The sequence below is a fragment of the Parasteatoda tepidariorum genome, chromosome 1, assembly GCF_982258835.1.
Source record: "Parasteatoda tepidariorum strain Cologne lab strain chromosome 1, Ptep-v5.0, whole genome shotgun sequence".
NCBI lineage: Eukaryota > Metazoa > Arthropoda > Arachnida > Araneae > Theridiidae > Parasteatoda > Parasteatoda tepidariorum.
Genome location: NC_141755.1, coordinates 14,241,537 through 14,261,559, shown reverse-complemented (window position 1 = coordinate 14,261,559; position 20,023 = coordinate 14,241,537). Strand labels below are relative to the sequence as shown.

The 20,023-nt window shown below is 31.4% G+C and overlaps 1 protein-coding gene across 3 annotated transcripts in view; it reads right to left on the bottom strand.

Annotated features, from left to right (window-relative positions):
* LOC107456464 (solute carrier family 12 member 4) overlaps nt 1-20,023 on the bottom strand; it is a 444,402-nt gene that overhangs the window by 44,437 nt on the left and 379,942 nt on the right. For all 3 annotated transcript variants that reach the window (XM_071180171.2, XM_071180172.2, XM_043042832.3), the window contains exons 2-4: nt 8,639-8,718; nt 2,856-2,993; nt 586-732 (exon numbers count right to left, since the gene is read on the bottom strand). In XM_071180171.2, the coding sequence (XP_071036272.2) occupies nt 586-732; nt 2,856-2,993; nt 8,639-8,718 (365 nt within the window). The remainder of the gene's footprint in view (nt 1-585; nt 733-2,855; nt 2,994-8,638; nt 8,719-20,023) is intronic.

The window sequence follows — 20,023 nt, the reverse complement described above, 5'->3', positions numbered from 1 at the left end:
TTTAAGAATTCTTTTGATAAATGAAGTAAAACGTACATGCATTAAGGGTCACCAAATGATAGTTCAAGCGAAAAGAGAACTATAAAAATCTTATGGATCACTATTGAGGAAGGCAGAGCTTAAAATGGCACAACCTGTTTTATTTCCGGAGAAAAGAAAAAATAAGGGAGTGGAAAGGTGATTCCTAGAAACTACTCCTGGTTTCAAATTAAAATGAAACTAATTTTGAAGATTTTTTTCAGCTTTCCTTGCTAGTGATTCGACAGATTACGATAGCGCTTCTGTTTCCGTCCTAGCTTGAATATTAACTTGCGATCCCTAATGTAGAAAAATATCCTAACTTTAACTTCATTTCTGTCAGAGATTCTGAAAATATGCACTAAGGGCAATTATTACGCACAAAATATTTGGTGGTGATCATGAAACACTACTAGAAATAGCATTTTGTTACTTACAATATGTTTTGAAAGATGCCTTGTAGAATGTTTTAGAGAAAGTAAACAATTTAAATTTAAGTTGCATTTTATTTTTTTATTGAGAAGTTGCTACAAAGAAAACTAAATAAAAAGAAAGTGATAGTCTCACCACGCAGCAACATAAGAAAACAACAATGAAACCAACGATTGCTCCAGCAGTTCCTACGATCCAAACCAAACGGATGAAGAAGATGACACCAAATATATTTTGAATGCATGGTAGATATACTCCGGCTATTGTACCTAAATTGGCCTTCTGTTCAAAGAAAAAGAGTAGAACATATTTTACACTTTTCATCCACTATATTGGTTACACTTTCAAAAGCATATAACGTTTTTTAGAAGATAATATGAACTCCTGTGAGTTCAGTTATTCGGGATTGTTAGATTAAGTTTTGCCTGACTTTAGCCAGATTTCTCCTAGCTAATCATAAAAATGATTCAAAATGTTAATATGAAGAAATACTTCAGTTTAATAAGAAATAAAAGTGTTTGTGATACCATAAAGATGCTTCAATGTTACATTGTCTGAACTGTGTGAATTATTCATGTATTTCTGATGACTTTGCATGAGAAAATATCACCAAATTTACTTTTTTTCGAGTTAAATAATTTTTGTTAATATAACTAAGCTATTTTTCTGTTCTGAAGACCTGATTATTCTTCACAAAATATGTGTATATAATTTAATATTAGAGCTTTTCTTCGAGTTTAGGGCTATGTAATTCGAGTTAATGTTATTCGAGTTAAACTATGACTCATTTTCTTTCAGCTTCAAAATCTTCTACCTTTTCAGATTGTTTCTTAATTTAATTCATAAGCAAAAATATGCATTTTTTAGAATAAGATATATTTATTTTAATCTTATACGCATCATTTAAAAAATGTTTCGATTTTTGTAAATTTTTTAAACAAGCGTTAACGACTTAATTTTTCTAAGAATATTCACTGAAATTTTAAACATTGAAGTGGTTTGAGAGTCTCAAAAGAGTGGGGTTTAAACATTTGTATCAAATTACAGTGTTACACCAAAATATGTAGTATTTTTTTTGAAAAAAATACTGCTATATTCTGTCGCAAGTTAAATAACCTCCCCATTATCTCTCTGGAGAGAAAAAAAATGAAAAATGGATGCTAAAATATAGTCACACCAGTAGGTCATGAGTGCGATTGAAAGCTTGGATGTTTTAATCCTTTCCGTTGCAAATTATCTGACAACACTAATTCAACAAATGTTGCAAACCACTGCCATGCTTTAAGTAAAACTAATTGCTTTTAAGCGTTTAGCGACCATTATTCTATTGACAATAAAGAGCTGAAGTCTGTCGCTGAATATAGAATGAGCTATGTTAGATCGCATTTGCTAATGTGCTATTTAACTAAACTCAAATTTTCAATCATACTTTGCTGTTCAGGAAAGGGTTAATTTTAGTTTCAACTTATGGGATATTTCGTCATATCTCAAGAATTTTTTAAGCGTATCGAAAATTTTTTGAACCCAAGTATAAAACTCCTTTATCCAAACATAATTCCGCGCAAAAAGTAATTTTTAATATTTATTTATTTTGGCTTTAATATTTCATTTAATATTTGTTGAAAAATGCTTGAATCGTAAGGCATAAAATTTTTTTTACATCATTTTAAGCATTGTAATTTTAAATGGTAAAATTCAAAATTTGAGCATGATCAGCACAATAGTTTCTGTATTATTAAATTTCAAAAGAGTCGTATACTTAAAATGTGATGTCTCGCGAACAATTCGACAGACTTCGTTCAAATTTTGTTGTTTGTCACATAAAATTACATTCTTTATAATTTCGGGAACTGACTCTTCCGAAAAAACAGATTAAATGTAAATAGTATATGTTTGGTTTACACTTCACTATTATTTTGTAAGTAGGAAAGTAAACACCAATTAAGTAGAATATTAAGAAAGAAATATTCTTAATTTTAAAGATTCCACAAATTTAACGATAAATAGCCATTTGGTAAAGTTTCTAGAAAAAGTTGGGAAAAAATTGCAAAAAATTCTGAATCAAATTCCGGTAAAGTGCCGATACTCAGCGTACCGGTTCTTTTTATCGTAATATCCATTTTTGCCGGAGCATGTTGCGGAGCAAAAAACCAGATATACCGTAATTTTTACTGTAGTAAATTAACGTAAAATCACTGAATAATTCTTATGAAATAAATATTACTGTAAAAATTACGGCATGATATTTTACTGTAAAAATGGATTTTACTGTAAAATAGATCTTATGGATGATGCATCCAAAGTGCCGGTACTTTATACCATAATTTGATCTGGGATATCTTACAGTGAAGGCTGTAATTATAATAGCTTTGCCACGAGTAAAGGTAGCAGAAAAAGAGAATTACCTTAGGTGGAGCCTTTTTTTCAACTCCTTCTCCCTCTTCCTTACCTTCACCTGCTTCTTCAACAGTTGGTATTGCTACATTGTAATTGGCTAAAGAATGAAGAAAGCTTGCTACGTGAGGCCTCTCGTCTGCTTCATCCTGAAATTTATGAAAAGCCGATAATTATTTATTTACATTGCTTATAAGTTACTTATAAAAAATTATTCTCTGATGTGTAGATAGATATCAGGAATATGTCTAATTTAACCTAGTCTGGCAAAGATTAGGGCGGTTTTTCTAAAAATTCAGAAATCTTTTTTCTAAAAATAAGTAAATTTATTGAAATTAACCTGAAACCTTTCCAAAGAATTTAAAAATTTTCCAAACAAAAGCCTGTAACGCTTCTGGAATAATCAAATTTGAGTTCTGACTGTGTTTCTTTTCTTCTGATTATATTTAGACGTGGAACGTTGCTTAGTTAGTTAGTCTAATGGAGATGTTAACCTTTTCAAGACGGGTGAGACATAAATGTATTCGCACGGAATCAGGATAGAAAAAAATAATAATCGGTAGCTTAAGTTTGGGAATGGCTAATTTGAGTGTCTTTTTTCCTAACTTTAGTTCAAACATGCCTAATTTATGTTAGTTCAAAGTCTAACTATATTATTGGTCTCAATTTTAAATTAAGCTGTGTCATATTAAGTAAATTAAATTATTATTACTCCGTCCCCTTCGAAATAAACTGCTATAAAAATATTTCACTTACCAGTTTTATCTTTCTTACCCCCTGATTGTCCCAACCCCGAGAATGCATATGACTCACCCGTCGCAGCAAGGCTAAGTGTTAAAGGGGGGCCCATAAGCAGAATATTTTCAAATGTTCTGCAACAGGACTTATTAATTTATACAAATGTTCTGTAAGCATTTCACAGCGAAAAAAAGTCAACTTTAAGTTAAAATACTATATTTTCATTTATTAAAATACAAGATCATACGCAGATACATTACATTATTTTTTAAGTCAAGGGAGACATTCTTGATTTGTTACTTCTTCAATCACTTTTGAAAAACAAAATTTTGTTAATGACGATGATGATGAATTATTATTAAAATGCCTATAATATGAAGGTCCGAACATTAAAATATGGGCTGCCTTAAAAATCTTTCGAAGGGACAAGTGCCCAAATGGTGCACCATTTGCAAACACAAACATTCGCTAGTCTGTTGTTCCAACAACTTCTTCATCTCCATTGAAGGCATTTGGTCTTTTAGAAACAATTCTGTCAATCGTGGATCCCCACGATTCACAAATTGCTTCTGAAATGGGAATGGAAAATATAAAAATCATAAACTTTATGAAATTGGAAATCTCTGAATTTAATTCTTTTACGGCTTGCTTTAGAAGCTCTCTTGATAAAATTGGTGATCGATTTCTCCTGCTGTCAGCTAAAAATTGATACACCCATTTTATAAAAATATTATAGCCAAAGGCTAATTCATTAATTTCTTCCTTAGAATGGCAAAGATATAGGAGAGGGAGATTACTGATAAATGTGCTGAAATTTGTGCAGGGTGTCAAATGTTCCTCTTCTAAAACAACATCATTCCTGGGAAACAACAAGTGGTCAAAGCTAAAGAAAATTTTATTCAAGATACAAATTGTTCTGCAGGACTTCGTTTGTTCTGCGACGTACGTCACAGTTTTAGGTACTTCCTGCTTCTGGGAAGGGGGGTAGTACTGAATCCAGTAGTGTCATCCAGCAATTAGTAGGGCTGTAGTGCTGCCATGCATGTCTGATTGAAATAGTTGCATGTTTCTGTAGTTAAAATTCACTAATAAAAGAGTGAAGTAGAAAATCTTTATTTGTACAAGATATGGAGAAAAGGTGTGTAGTCTACGTTTGAAGTTGAAACCCAGATAAGTCAGTCGTGAGAACGACTGGTTAGCCCTTTCAGCTAATGTATAAACCCGAATTCATGGAGCTAAGTGGCTTAATAAGAATTTAGAAAAGCAATTAACAAACGAACTTACCCTAATATCTATCGTTTAATTTTTTGTGTATGAAAATATGATATACAATTTACGTAAATAAAATATAAATATTAAATATATACTGGGTGTCCCAGGATAATTGGAACAAACTTTAAGGGGATGTAGGGGACATCACAAGATTCAGAATTGTATAGTAGCCCATGGTCGAAAATCTCATGGGAAAGTAGTATGACAGGTATAAGAAACAAAGAGTCACAAAACTGAGATCATATGAAACATTTATTGATCAAAGATATTACATGTGTTGTAGTAGATGACATGTGAAAATGTCACAAAAGATGTTCAAAGTTTCCACCATTGTTAGAGATGCATGTGCTACTTAGCCGAGCTATGGATTGGTAGACTCATTCAAATATACCTGGATTTTGTTGAATATCCGCAGTGCATGCTATTTTTGCAACCAGATCCATTTCGGAATCTGAACACAGCATTTTTCAGTGCACCCCAAAGGAAAAAAAATCAATACTTCGTAAATCAGGAGAGCTGATGGTCAGGGAACCGGTTCATCAAGACTAATACAGTGTTAACAAAAAATAGATTGAAATGTTCATGAACATATCGGCCATAATGGGGAGGTGCCTTATCATGTTGAAACCACATATGGCGTCTGGCATGTACCACAGGGTCGAGTAAGCTTGGTAGAAGCTCTTTCAAAATGATGAGATAATTTGCAGTTATTAGAGTTGATGGTAACAAGCAACACCCGACTAAGAGGTCATCGACCAGACTAGCCAAAACATTCGCGGAAAAGCAATGTAAGTTAGCATATGGTCTCATGCCATGGGGGTTCTCTTTAGCCCATAAATACTCATTTTGGTGGAATACGTCTCGCGTGAAATACGTCTCACTGTAAATAAAACGCACGATGGAAAATACGCATCTAGGTGTCATGGGTCAAGACACCATTGCGCAAAACGCACACGCGCAGTATGCAGTAATGGTACTATTTGAAGATGGCATGGGAGATCCTTCTACGGCAGCAGCAACGGCTCATACGCGGGTACTTGGATTACTTCGGACGGTATCCAACACATTTTGTTCTGTGGTAGGATTTCAAGTCAATCGTAGCCCGCCTACACTATGCGTATTACCTTGTATTGATCCATATTCTCACAAACTGTGAGAATATGAATCTGAATGTGGAGGAAAATATTGAATAAGCATCCTGCGGTACGATGCATCTCTCTGTGGGTATCTTTCGAAATACACTTTTTCTACGGCTCGTGCATTTCCCTCTGCTAATTCGTACATACTGTGCATTTCTGCAAGCTCGGTGTTTGAAAAACGTTGCATACTCGTCTTACAGTGACGACAGCCTAAATGACAGCAGCAATACTGGTCTGTTTCCCCCATTGCTCTGGTGAACAACGACACCTAGCGGCAAGCGAAGACGTTTCTGACCATGGGTTGCTCTGTAAATATGAATCCTTGAGATGTCCCCTAGCTCCACTTAAAGTTTGTCCCAGCAATCCTGGGACACCCAGTAGAGGCGTTACTACAAAAAATAAATAAGTAGATAAAACACTTAATTATAGAATTCGGAAAACTTTTAGGAAAGAAAATTGTTTCCCGCTGGAATCTCATGGAATCTCATGAAAGCTCGGAAAGATTGTGGGAATAATGCGTGACGTCACTAAATTTTCTTAAAGTGCAGAGATTCCTTAGAGATCTTAATAATTACAAAGTTGCTAGTTTAAGTTTGATAAATCAGTTACATTAATATGTCGGTGAATGATGAGAAAATTGACATTTAAGTAAATTTCAGCGAATTAGCTTTAAAATGATGGTGTTTGCAATAAGAAATTACGATTACACGTTATCTTTATTTCTTACCCAAAAGCTTATATGAAACTAACGCTTACTTAAACTTTCTACTTCAAAGATTTCACATTGCTGGTGATTTAATTTCATGCCAAAAAATTATCTAAGGTTAGTCATCAATCGGTTGCTTCCAAATAAACTTGGAACATTCCAAAAACACCCAAAGTTGTTAATTTAGAATAATCATCTACTGAGATTTGAAAAATTATTTTTGAGCAGTTTGATAAACTTAAAATAAAAAGTTTTCCGCGGAAAATCTTAATTTTGTCAAAAAATGTCGCTTAAGAACTTTTTCCATTACGTTCTTCTGTCATTAAAAATATTTTAATATTAGCACAGCATAATTACTGTATACTGAGTTAATGCGTGATACTGAATATTATGTGTAATACTGAATATTATGTCACATGGACTTTGGCATGGATAATGGTTTGTACTATTAACTATGAATTTAAACAACAGATGAGATTGCACGTATGCTTTGGGAATGTTATTTTATGCTTGTACCGCTGTCTCAGTATATATATTCAAATGGAAAAATATCTCATTAGCTCATAGAAAATCTGCAGTATAATATTTTCTATAAGCTAATGAGCTAATGATGACTGTGAACGATCTTAACCTGTAAATATTGATAATCACATTGGTGATTGTTGACTTTCACCAGTGAATGCTGATAATCATATAGTCGCTTTGGTGTTTACCCAAAATATTTGATCCCATTTCATATTAATTTATTCATCGATATTTTTTTATTTATTCGATGCTTTAATATCCATTTAGGATAGATTAGGAAAACATCAGTGTTGGTAATAAAGGGAAGTTGTATAACCGGGTTTCTACTCTAATGTGTGTGTGCGTTTTTTATTTTTTATGTAAGGTTGAGCCCCATTCTCGGTACTTTCTACGCTTACGTCTTTTTTAAGATTAAATGCCATTGCCTGGTCTATATCTGCCTGGTATTCCTAAAACTGATGTTTCTTCTAATCTTCCTAATCCGTCATTAAAACATCAAGAAAATACTAAAATAAAATAAACTAATATCAAATTGGATCTGACAAATATTTCGGATATTCTCCAACGAGACCACCAAATTTCTGACAATTAAATAAACACCATTCAAAATATTAACATTGCGAAAGCTTCTTGGTGAAAGAACGGAAATTCTTTCACTTAAATCTAAAAAATCATTTGATCTTATTTTTCTTTTCTGCCGACCGGCTTGTGCAGGGGTCAGGAAACTGGCCTTGCATCTGAAAGGTTCTAGGTTCAAATCCCGGGCAAGACGTGAATGTTCTTTCTTTCTCTGTACTATCTGTTCTTACTGTGGTAGCAACGTTGACCCACCTAATATGGTAACCCTGAAAGAGTGGCCAACAAATCTGCCATTCAGATACCCATATGACGAAAAATCATTCTCCAGGTGAGCATTTGAATTTTTTTTCTTTTATAATTATGAAATTATAAAACTATTCCATTTAATTTCATTTGGTCATATAGGAAAAGAGTTTTTAAATATTCTAGTAATAAGAGAATGACAATAGTTCATTAAGATAATCCAGAATTTGAAATTTTATTAAAAGCATGGAATGATTGTTCCGTGTGATATCTCGAAAAATACTGGTTGGGATATCTCATAAGGTATCTAATTGCCTTAAAACGTTTCCTGTTTTTCACTTCACACATAAAACAGGCATATAAGCTAGCCATTTTTTCCCCACATATACTCATAAAATTTTATTTCAAAGTATTTTGGAGAGTGATTTCACAAACTTAAGAAAATAAATATCTAATTTACAAACTAAAATCAAAATATTTAGGATTACTCTTATATTTGATTACGCAAAATTAACTCTTTTATTCTTAGGAAGTAGGATTTTTTTTATTCGAGGGAAATTAAAGGAAAATACTGATAAAAAGGCATACTTACACTATACAGGTAAAGATTTTTATCGTAAGCTGCATTGCTTTTATCTTTTGCAGAAAGATCATCGGATTGGTGGCCATCCCCTGAAAAAAAATAAAACAAAATTGAAAATTTTGTAATTTTTTTAAAAACTCATTTAGTTTGTTGACATTTCTTAACATAAGGAACATAATTAGTTTTTAAATTCAAAATATAATAAAATTTTTTCTGCTTTTATTATTAATATACTTTTATAAACGTAAATTTATTTGTAGATTTTCGGCCTTTTAGTTACACAGACTAACGTTAAGCATTTATTATTATTAAGCGTTTTAAAACCATATTTTTCTTAGTAAGTCGCTTCATACATTAGATTTATGCCCTGTATTTAAAAGACCAAAACACCTTATTAAATTATTTGACCCTTTTGAAAGTGGAACGTTGAAATGTTCTGAAATTATCACATTTTAAATACAGGGGTTTTCATTAATATATGCAACGATTTTAAAGATTGAAAGAAAATTTGAACTTTTCGTCATAGTCATTAGGTCGCCAATGCAAAGGGTCATCTATGCAGGAGTTCTTTATGCTTAAATTATGAAAAAAAGGAGTAATATGTACTCGGATAAACTATTAATGGTACTTCAGCAGTATGTTAATCCCTTCACTGTCGAATTTTATTTCTCAAATTTTTGACAAAAAAAAGCATTTGTTTTATTTGCTGAAAATTAATATAAGTTCGATTATAAACTCAAAAATGCAAAATATTTTTTGTCAATAAGCAGTTTTTGGCTGGACCCATTGGTGGTGAAATATGTAATGTCCCGTTTACTGATGTTCAGTTTTTCCTGCAATGCACCCAAGTTTTATCTTAAATACACTCTGTGATAACATATTTATTAACTCTATTGCTTTTAGGTGTTTAAAATAAATATCTGCATGAAACTATTATCTAAATTAGGTAAAATATATTTTGGAAAATAATATTCCATTAAAACAGCTTTACAATCAGTCTTGGGCATCAGAGCGTAAAAATCACAATTATCACAATACTTAAATAATTTGTAACAGATTAAATGCAACGGTAACACTAGTGAAAGGGAAATTACAGGAATTACGAAATGATTTTGATTTCAATTCAAGGTAGGAAATCTCACTGCAAGGATTGTGAAGAAAGGGGGACTAGGTGCGCCATCTCTTAGTAATATTCAGAAATACTAAGACAATCTCGGGATTTAAAGAGACGTATAAGTAGCAACGAATTCAATTTCAATGATGCAATTTCTGTCCGGCATGCGGCACCGATCATACGGGCACAAAGACGCCGAACGTATGAGATGTGACGTCAACCGAGAAGGGGTTAATCTGATCTTAAAATGCTAAAAGCAGAAACTTATAAAAAATATACTGAATTGTTCAAGAGAAATATCAGCTTAAGAGAATAGTACAAACATTGTATCTAAGGCTGAATAGTTACTAGCCGTTTAAGTATTCAACTGACTTATTAAAAAGTTTGGATTTCAAAACTAACATTTAGATCAACAGAAATGTAAATGTTTCATAAAAATCTGTGAAGTACAGACTTATTTGGTATTCAAAGCTTTTACTTTTCTTCATAACCTATATGATAATATTATCCCTTTTTGCTTTTGCAACTGTTTTATCATGTTGGAAACTTTCCTTAAAGCTTTTATCTTTATTACTCAGACAATTGAATTATAAAAAAGCTTTTTTTACTATAACTCAGACACTAATGCTCCAAAGCAATTATGCAAAAAATAACTTATATGTTTTATGTTATTAAAAGAACAGTATTTTGAGAAAATTCGAACGCATGTTTTTGAGAACAAACAACTTTATATAAAGCATTAATGTTGAATAGATTTATACTTTTCAATTTTAAAATTTAATACTTTATAACAGCATTAAGTTGCAAAAAAGTGAAGTATATTTTAATGCATTTTATAATGCATTTTAGTATATTATTTTAATGCATTTTAGTATATTTCAATATTTTTAAATATTTATGGATATTGTACATAAAGGTTGCTCTGTAAAGATCACTCTTAATAAGTATTTTCAAGTCATTGTCGAAGAAGACACAAAAAAGTATAAATAATAGGGATTATAAATTAATAATTAAACGAGAGGAATATAAAAAATAACTATCGAAATCTGACGAATCACTGTTGATGAAGATTAGAGCTGAAAATACAAAGAGCGTTTTATTGCCTGATGAAACTCGAAATCCTTTTTAATTCTTTTATATTTTCTCCGGCAAACAAAAGGGTTTTAATGCTTCAATTTCTGCTTTCTTCGGTAATATCTTAGATTTTGATTTCTTCTTTTATATCAGTTAAATATAAATATGCAATCACTACTGTGAATAATTACAGAGTTGATTTATTGAAAACAACATGACTCCAGTGGGAAAACTCGCCGAGCTTGCTATGGGCTGTAGTGCCAAGAAGAAGAATGTGTACATCTTTTAGATTTGAATTCTTAAAAAAACTTATAGCTGTTGTTGTAGAACAGCCAGTACGCTTTAATGTTATGATGCAGTAGCTTTAAAATGAATAAAAAATGCAGAATGGAATGAATCAGAATAGCATTTAAATAAAATAACACATGATAATTTACAGAATTGTGTACTCATACTAATTTCATTTACCGATTTTATTAAGTCTTTTTCGAATTTTTTTATGAAAGCAAGAAATTATAATAAATTATTGACTAATATTGATTTAAAACAGGACAGAAATCCCTCATCCAGCTTAGAAAATCTTCGTTTCTAATCTTAATTTGTGTAAGACGGTACTAAAATTTTTATTTATTTCGTGCAGGATTCTGAAACTACGAGTTTTATCTAGTTACGCAGGAATGACTTTCGGAATTTTAGTACCCCTATTCATTATCTTACAATGATTTCTCTAATCCTGCGTGCTGTTCATCTCGCAAAACATTATTTTAAATTAGAAAAAGAGTGTATGCTTTTGTGAATAAACAATATTTTAAAAGAGAGTATTATAAGACAGTTTACTTCCTTTTTAAGTCAAACTTTAACTTTTAAAAAATAAGATGAGTGGAAAATTTTTTTCGTAATAATATTTAAACAGTAATAGCAAGCTGTTAAAATTAAATAATTCACTAAATTTTGGTACATAGTTGAAACCATTTTTGGCGTTGAGGTAAACTAAATACATTTTTAAATACGTAAATGCAGTTATCATGCGAAATATCATATAAAAACGGCAAAATAATAATTCAAAGAAGTTTTGTGAATGTATTACAGAAAAAGGGCTCGTTTTTTAAACGAAAAGTTTTTGCAATGATGCCATTAAATTGATTATTATGTGCGTGTAAAAAAAGTATTGTCAGTAAGCAAACAAGCAACAAATGAATGAATAAATAATTGAAACAGTAATACTTAAAAAGTTAAGAAAAAATGTGACTAGATACAATTTAAGTTTACCTCAACACCAAAAATGGTGGCAACTATGCACCAGCACTTTTTGCAGTGAATTTTAACATATTTGTTTAAGAAAATATGAATGATGCGTTTGTTCATATATTATCATACACTTATACTATATACTTTTATATATACTATGAACTTTCTACAAAATGATAAGCCTAGGAAAGAAATGTATCAAAGTATTTATGGTATTGACATATTTTTATATTCTTATGAAAATCCAACAATTTTATGGAGAAACTAGAAGGCTAAGCCCTCTGTTCTCTGCTGCTTATCCATAATGCAGATGCTTATGCAGATGATTGCGTCGCAATAATTGTTGTTTTTTTTGGTAGAAAACAGTTTTTTCTATTCTTTTTTTAACAAAAAATGAAATTATTCACCTAACGTATATGTACTAAAAAGAATTCTATTTACTTACGATTGTGCCCCTACTTCGCACATCCAAATATTACTATCTATTAATCTTATAAATATTTAGATCTGATAGTGAACAGAAGTAATTTATTATCCAACAATTTTATAGGGAAACTGGAAGGCTAAGCCCCCTGTTTCCTGCTGCTTATCAATCCCGATGATTGCTTCGCAATAATTGTTTTTTTTTGGTAGAAAACAGTTTTTTTCTTTTCTTTTCTTTACAAAAAATGAAATTATTCACCTAAGGTATATGTACTAAAAAAAATTCTATTTACTTACGATTGTGCCCCTACTTCTCACATCCAAATATTATTATCTATTAATCTTATAAATGCTTAGATCTGATAGTGAACAGAAGTAATTTATTATCCAACAATTTTATAGGGAAACTAGAAGGCTAAGCCCCCTGTTTCCTGCTGCTTATCAATCCCGATGATTGCTTCGCAATAATTGTTTTTTTTTGGTAGAAAACAGTTTTTTTCTTTTCTTTTCTTTACAAAAAATGAAATTATTCCCCTAAGGTATATGTACTAAAAAGAATTCTATTTACTTACGATTGTGCCCCTACTACTCACATCCAAATATTATTATCTATTAATCTTATAAATGCTTAGATCTGATAGCGAACAGAAGTAATTTTTCCATGCAGTCATTTTTTAAAATAACATTTATATTGTTATAACATTATATTGCTGTAACAAATTTGGTGCGTTCACAACCGTAATTTAATATTTTCACTGACCAAACGGGTTGATATATTAAATACTATTTTTGCTTGCATCACATGAAGCAAAGAAGCAAGAAGCTGATCGTTAAGTTCTACATCATTTAACGAATCTCTATAATGGTAATTTATAACAATATGTTTAAGTTATTTGCATAAAAAATAATAATTGTGGAACGGTTAATAAGATTAGACGCATTTTAAGCAACTTTATTTTAAAATGTAGCCCAGAATAAACTTTATAATATTAATAACATTTCTAAAGTCGGAACATTTCTAAAATATAAGTTGCCAATAAGTCCACGACCTCTTAAATCTTAAATGAGAAAATTGCTGGTTTTATCAATAGATGTCAGCCACATTTGCGCAAAATGGTCATTGAAAATTTCATTAAAAATCCGCGTATGCAAATTTCCTTTAAGTCTAATTTAATAAAACAATAAGACATTATCTATGCTACCTTCAGAAAAGAAGATTTCTTAAACAGTGGAAATTACTAAGCGAGACAGTAGGCGTATGTATCAGCAAAGTCATGAAGGTGGCCATTTACCCTAAACATAACTCTTTAGTGTATAAAGCAAAAAACAATGTAAATAAAGCACAAATGAAAGCACACAAATCTCTCTTATTTCTTAAATAAAATTACTCCATATCTCTCCTATAATATTTCCTTGTTCAAACTTGTTCCTTAATCCCTATTGGTTAAAACACTTAACACGTGTTTGTCTTTTTACTTCTCAACCTTTATTTGACGTTTAGTATGCGAGGAAGAAACGGATACTACATAGTACTGAAATTATAGTACGTCCATTTATGTACCTTCATTTGTGCTTTATTCATGTTGTTTTCTGCTTTAGTCTACACAGCACAAAGTATACCCTAGCCTTTGTTGGATCTACTGTGAATATTTTATGAATCAATAAAAAGTTTCCAATTTTCAGTTAGAAAACTGTGCTTATTTATTGCAAAATTTTTTCCTTATTGATGAAATCGCTAGAATTGATTCAAAACAAGACAAAATTAGTTTTACTATCCAGCATAAGAAAAAACAAAGTCCAAATTTTAGCTTTAATGCTTAAGATATAACTAAAATTATATTTAATCCATGCGGCATTCTGAAACTAATAATTTTATCTTGCTTACGCAGCGACGATTTTCGGCATTTTATTAGCTCCATTCATTATCTTCCCAGATTTTCTGGAATCCCGCGAGCGGTTTATCTCACAAAATGGAAAAGAAAAATTGAAAGTTACGAGAAATGCGTATTGTTGGATTCTTTTTGACTGTAATTCTGTAGAGACGCCAGTCGTGATCAATAAATTCTCTCAGGTGTGGCAGTTTGTTATTGATCAAAATGGAACATGGCAAGTAGAATGAGAAAATTAATTGGAAGGCTGTGAATTCGCCTTTGGAATTATGACATATTTTTGGCGTCACTCCCCGAAACGTCATTTTCCGAATGAGATGTTGTTTGGCTTGGTAAAACGGAACAAATGATTTATGATTCTTTGCGGTGTTATTCCTTCTTAGTTTCAGTAGAAGGACTTTGTTTAAAAAGAGTACTTTTATCATTTAAACTATTTAAGTTAAATCGATACTTGATTAAATCTTTCATGAGAGATTCTGAGATTTAAAGTTCTGCTTAAAAGTTCCATAAAGGACACCCTTAATATATAATTCAGAAACCTTGTAAAAAACGATGTGAAAAAGAGAATGGATATTAAAGTCGCTAATTAATATTTTATTTTATTTTATAACCGGTGTTGAACAGTCGACCCCATTTTGAGTTTACGATTGCCAATGTTCAACTCCGTAGTCTTGTAATTTTGAACCCAATCCAGAAAACAAAGGAACTCTTGGATCAAGCATTGGAACAAACTAGCCTTTGTGGAGGATTTTTTTTTGATGGAACTAACCTGAATTTTCGTTTTATAGAGCGAAAAATTATGAAAATCTTTTACTGTTAGCCCGACAGTAAGAGGATTCTAACTCATGATCCATCTACCCCTGAGGACATTTTATGTCATCACTGTGGTCGGTGAAAGTCGGGAACAAAATTCGTATCAACCAGCCTCCACTGGGAATCGAACCAGGGTGATCTCATTTGGAGGTGAACGTTCTACCCCCTCGAGCCATCTCGACTCTCTAGTTAACATTTTATTTTGTAACCGTCTTGATCAGCTGACCAAATTTTGAATTTACGACTGTTAATGATTAACTCCTTAGCCATGCAATTTTGAACCCAATCTAGAAGACAAGGGAACTCTATACTATTTATTGGGTTATTGGGAGAAATTTGCTTTTGTGGGGATATGTTGTTGGAACTCACCCGCATTCGCGTTACATAGAAAGGAAAAACACGAAAACCTTCCATGGTTAGTCTGATGGCAAGGGGATTCTAACCCATGATCTGTCTACCACTGAAGAAATTTTATGTCAGTATTGTGGTCTGGGTAATTCTGGTGTGCAATTTCTTTCAACTGGCCATCGCAGGGATTCGAATCCGGTCACCTCATCGGGAGGCGAGTGCTCTATCCCCTGAGCCACCACTACTCCGCTAGTTAATATTGAAGGGGTAAAAAATAAAATCGCTCTTCAAGTGATGAAAGAAGGAATAAAATCTCCCAAAACAGTTTGGTTGCTTCGTAATAACCACCCTTATTACATAATTTTTAAAAACTTAGAACTTTGTATTAGTAGAGAAACAGTAGCATTGAACAATAGAATGCAAGCAGAAATTTTGCTAATTTAGGTAACATTTAAGAAATTGCTACGTAAGTTTGCTTATTCCCAGAATATACGGTTATGTAACTTAAAGCATGATTTGCACTAACTAAATTCTAAATTTCAAGTCTGCCTCTCGAATGATTAAGATTGCGCCACAGAACGTAAAAATACGATCATGAGATCAAAGGTTATTCAGTGTGCAACGTTTTCTTGCCTACTTGAAACTCTATGTGCTGCAGAATATCAGCTGCATGCATTATATTGGCAGCATCGTTAGAGTCTATTTTTGTAGATAAAAGAAGCACGCAAGCATTATTATTGGTTTATTTCAAAACAAAAAGAAACGTTTTTTCCTTGAATGGCTAGTATGGAAGATAGTATGATAGACGGATGGTATAGAATTTATTTCTTTTAATGCTAAAATAAAATATTATCAAATAAAAAAAGAAAGAAATATTTTATAGAAATTAAATATTTTATTTTCTATTAAAAAACGCAGAGAAGAGTGAAAACTATTTTATTCCGTGAAACCATTTTATTTCAGAATAAATTTTAGTATTGAGCTATTGTAATATATGTTTTTTTTGCGTAAAGAAGAAATTTTACTTACACAAAAATAGATTTCACCCGCTAAACTTACATTTAAATATATTTTAAATTTAACATTTCCAAAAGGCTTCGGAAATATTTAAGAACACTATATTTTTAGGAAAGACTAAATTAAATGGATTTAAGAAGTAATTTTTTTCTCCACTTTTTATGTTAAAAGAATATTTTAAAAGATTTTAATGCAAAGGTTACATATGACTATTTTTTGGTTTTTATAATATTTTACTAATTCTCTCATTCATTTTCAAATTTTATTTTTATTAAAATGAGTTTTCTTGTATTACTGATATATTCCACAAGAAGTCAGCCTAATACTATATTTTTGTTTTGCATTAATATTGAATTTTTTCAATGTTAATGCAAAACTGGTAAAAACTAGTATAAATTGGTGCTCAAAATTTGACGAATTCTCAGATTTGGATTACCATTTCTAAGACAACTGGACATATTTTAATGGAATTGATTTTGAACATAGATTAATGTAATGCAAAAGAAAAAAATCGGTCAACAGTTATAATAATCGTGAGTTTTGCTCGTCGAAGCAAGAAGGTATAAGAACGTAAATTCAGAAAAATTCAAAAATGGGTTGATATATTCCATAATGGAATGGGTTGAAGGTATTTCTCCCCCTTAAACGTATAAAAGGCACACAAACTAATTTCATGATGGAATTAAGACAGCTTAGGTGTTCCCGTGACAATTGTTCTCATCAGTTCAGGCAGTGCAGTTTTCAGTTCCTTTTTGGCTGTCAGAAAAAGTTTAAGAAGTTAAGCGCATCCCAGATATAACTATAGGGTTGATATCTGGAGATATGACTGGCAAATTCCCCCGGCCAATATCTTAACTTTCTGAAAACTCTTCGGCAAGATTACCTTCATATGGCCGTGCCTTGGTCCATTAAAGTAAAATGGACCAACTGCACAGCTGTAAAGGCGAGTATAAATCACCTCGATCTCATCTCTATAGCTAACACAAATTACAGTGTCTTTTTCAAAGTCACAGAGGGATGTGCGGATATTTTGTACCCTCTAATCCAAACCAAATCTGCATATCTATCACTAGCTTATTTTTCGGATAAATAAAGACAGATAGCAGACCCTTGCTGTTAATGAATCATATGGGAATCAGGGATTCGCCTCTCTTCCCTCTATGTCCGAGAAATCGGTCAAAATAAAAGATAAGTTTATCTTATGATAATTAGTATTGAATGATAATTAATTTTGAGTTCGAAAGTCATAAATGAATTTGTGATTAATATATCAAACTATTTTAACGTTAGAATAGTTTACAAACGCTGATTATGTTTAAACCATCAATTAAAATACAAAGGGAAGTTGGCTTACTCAATTAGTTTTCCTTTTATTTAATAAACAATGCAATAAGTATAACTTTTTCGCACATTTAAAGAAAAATGTGAAACAGTAACATTTTCCGATTTTGAATGGTGAATATAGTTAATTTTGTTGGACTAAATTATGATGTAGAAAATTTATATATTATGTTTACTTAAATTAGATATGCAAATTTTTTAATGTATAAAAATTGAGCAATTTAGTTCAGCCCTGCTCTATTTATCTATAGCCAAAATTGACTCTATTCTAAGGCTGAAATTGGTTGTGACCGTAATACTTAAGTTACTGATTTAACTAAGCAGTGTTTATTCTATTAAATCTAAGTTCGTACGGTAAAGATTTTACACCGACGGTTGCGATTAAATTTTGCATTGGTTCTGATATTTACAATTATTGTGCTAAATTAATTATCAATTCACAATATTAACAAAAAATATACGTGACTTAATGTTTATTACAAATTTGTTTTTTCTTTTAAAATTAAGTACTTTTAATTTTCAAGGGGCTTGCATTGATTGAATAGTTCACTCAGTTCAGCCTCGGAAAATGTACTCTATTACAAAGCTGAACTTAATTTTATCCGAAACACTTAAATTATTGATATAGTTCAGCCTTGCTATTCTATCAAAGCTGATCTAGCTCAATAACGATTGGACACCAATGGTTACGATAAATCTTTGCACTGATTCTATTGTTCATGATTGCTACACGAGACATCTTTTCATCCATAAAAAAGCACGTGACATAATTTTAATTGCAAATTATTTGTGTTTTAATTGGAATTCAAAAATACATTTTACTTGAAATGGACTTTCGTAGGCGGTTAAGTGGAATTCCAATAAAAATCAGCGAAAATAAAGCTGAAAATACTGAAAATTGCATGAAGTATGCAAAACTGAAAAATGAATATGATAGCAAACTAAGCCCAGGAGAAATCGAAAAGAACAGCGAAAAGAATTTGAAAGCAGAAAAGAAAGTAGTGGATTTAGCAGTTAGAGGAGATATTAAGAATGATAGCTTTAAAGACATATCTGCTGAAAGTTTCTCTAGAATAAAATATACAAGATTGAAAGAAGATTTCGATAGCAAGTGTATTGAGATGAACCAAGATATTGATGAAAATATCGGTGAAAAAATTGGAAAGTCTGAAATAGATTTATTAAATAGAAATTTTCAGAATGACGGTTTTAAAGGCAAAGCTGTAGAGAGTTCTACTTATGAAAATAAATACTTGATGCAAAAAGGAGAATTTAATGGAAAATATTCTGAATTGAACCCAGGTGCAGATAAAAATAAAGGTGAGGAAAATTTGAAAACAGTTTTGGAAGCAGTTGATTTACTTGCGAGAATAGATTCTAAGAGTATTGGCTCTAAAGTCAAAGCCATCGAGAGTTTTTCTGGAACAAAATATACTATACTGAACAAAAAAAGCGATGGCAAATGCATTGGAAAGAAACCTGGAGCATATGAAAAGCTAGAGGAAGTTGATTATTTGGCGACAGGAGATTTTAATAATGGTTGCTCTAAAGACAAAGCTAGTGCTTATTTTCAAGCAAAATACCCAATGCAGAAAAAGGAATTTGATGGTAAATGTATTGGACTAAGTTTGAAAACGGATGAAAAAAACATAGAAAAGATTTTGAAGGAATGTCAGGAAACTATTGATTCATTAGATAGAGATTTTCATAATGGATCTAAAAGCAAAAGTGAAGAAACGCTTACTAACCCAAAGTTTAAAGATTCTGGCTTTAAAACAATGAAAGAAAAAGAGGTCTGTGAAAAGAAAACTTCGAAGGCTAAAAAATTACAGATTGCAGTTTCTCAATCTTTCTATGTTAAGAATCGTCAACCATCGTATCGACCAATAAAATCCGAAGACGAAACTTCGGAATTGTATCGATATTTATTGTTTGTTTTTGTAATCATTTTATATCTATACTGGGCTTATAAAACCTGCTCTTAAAATGATCACAGATATTAATTAATGTTAATTAATTTGCTGATTTGAATGGTTGATAAAATTTTATTGTTTGAAGTTACGCAAAATATGGCACTTATCTGTTAGTTGGGTACTAGACCTTAACAAAAATTACCAAGTTTCGCCA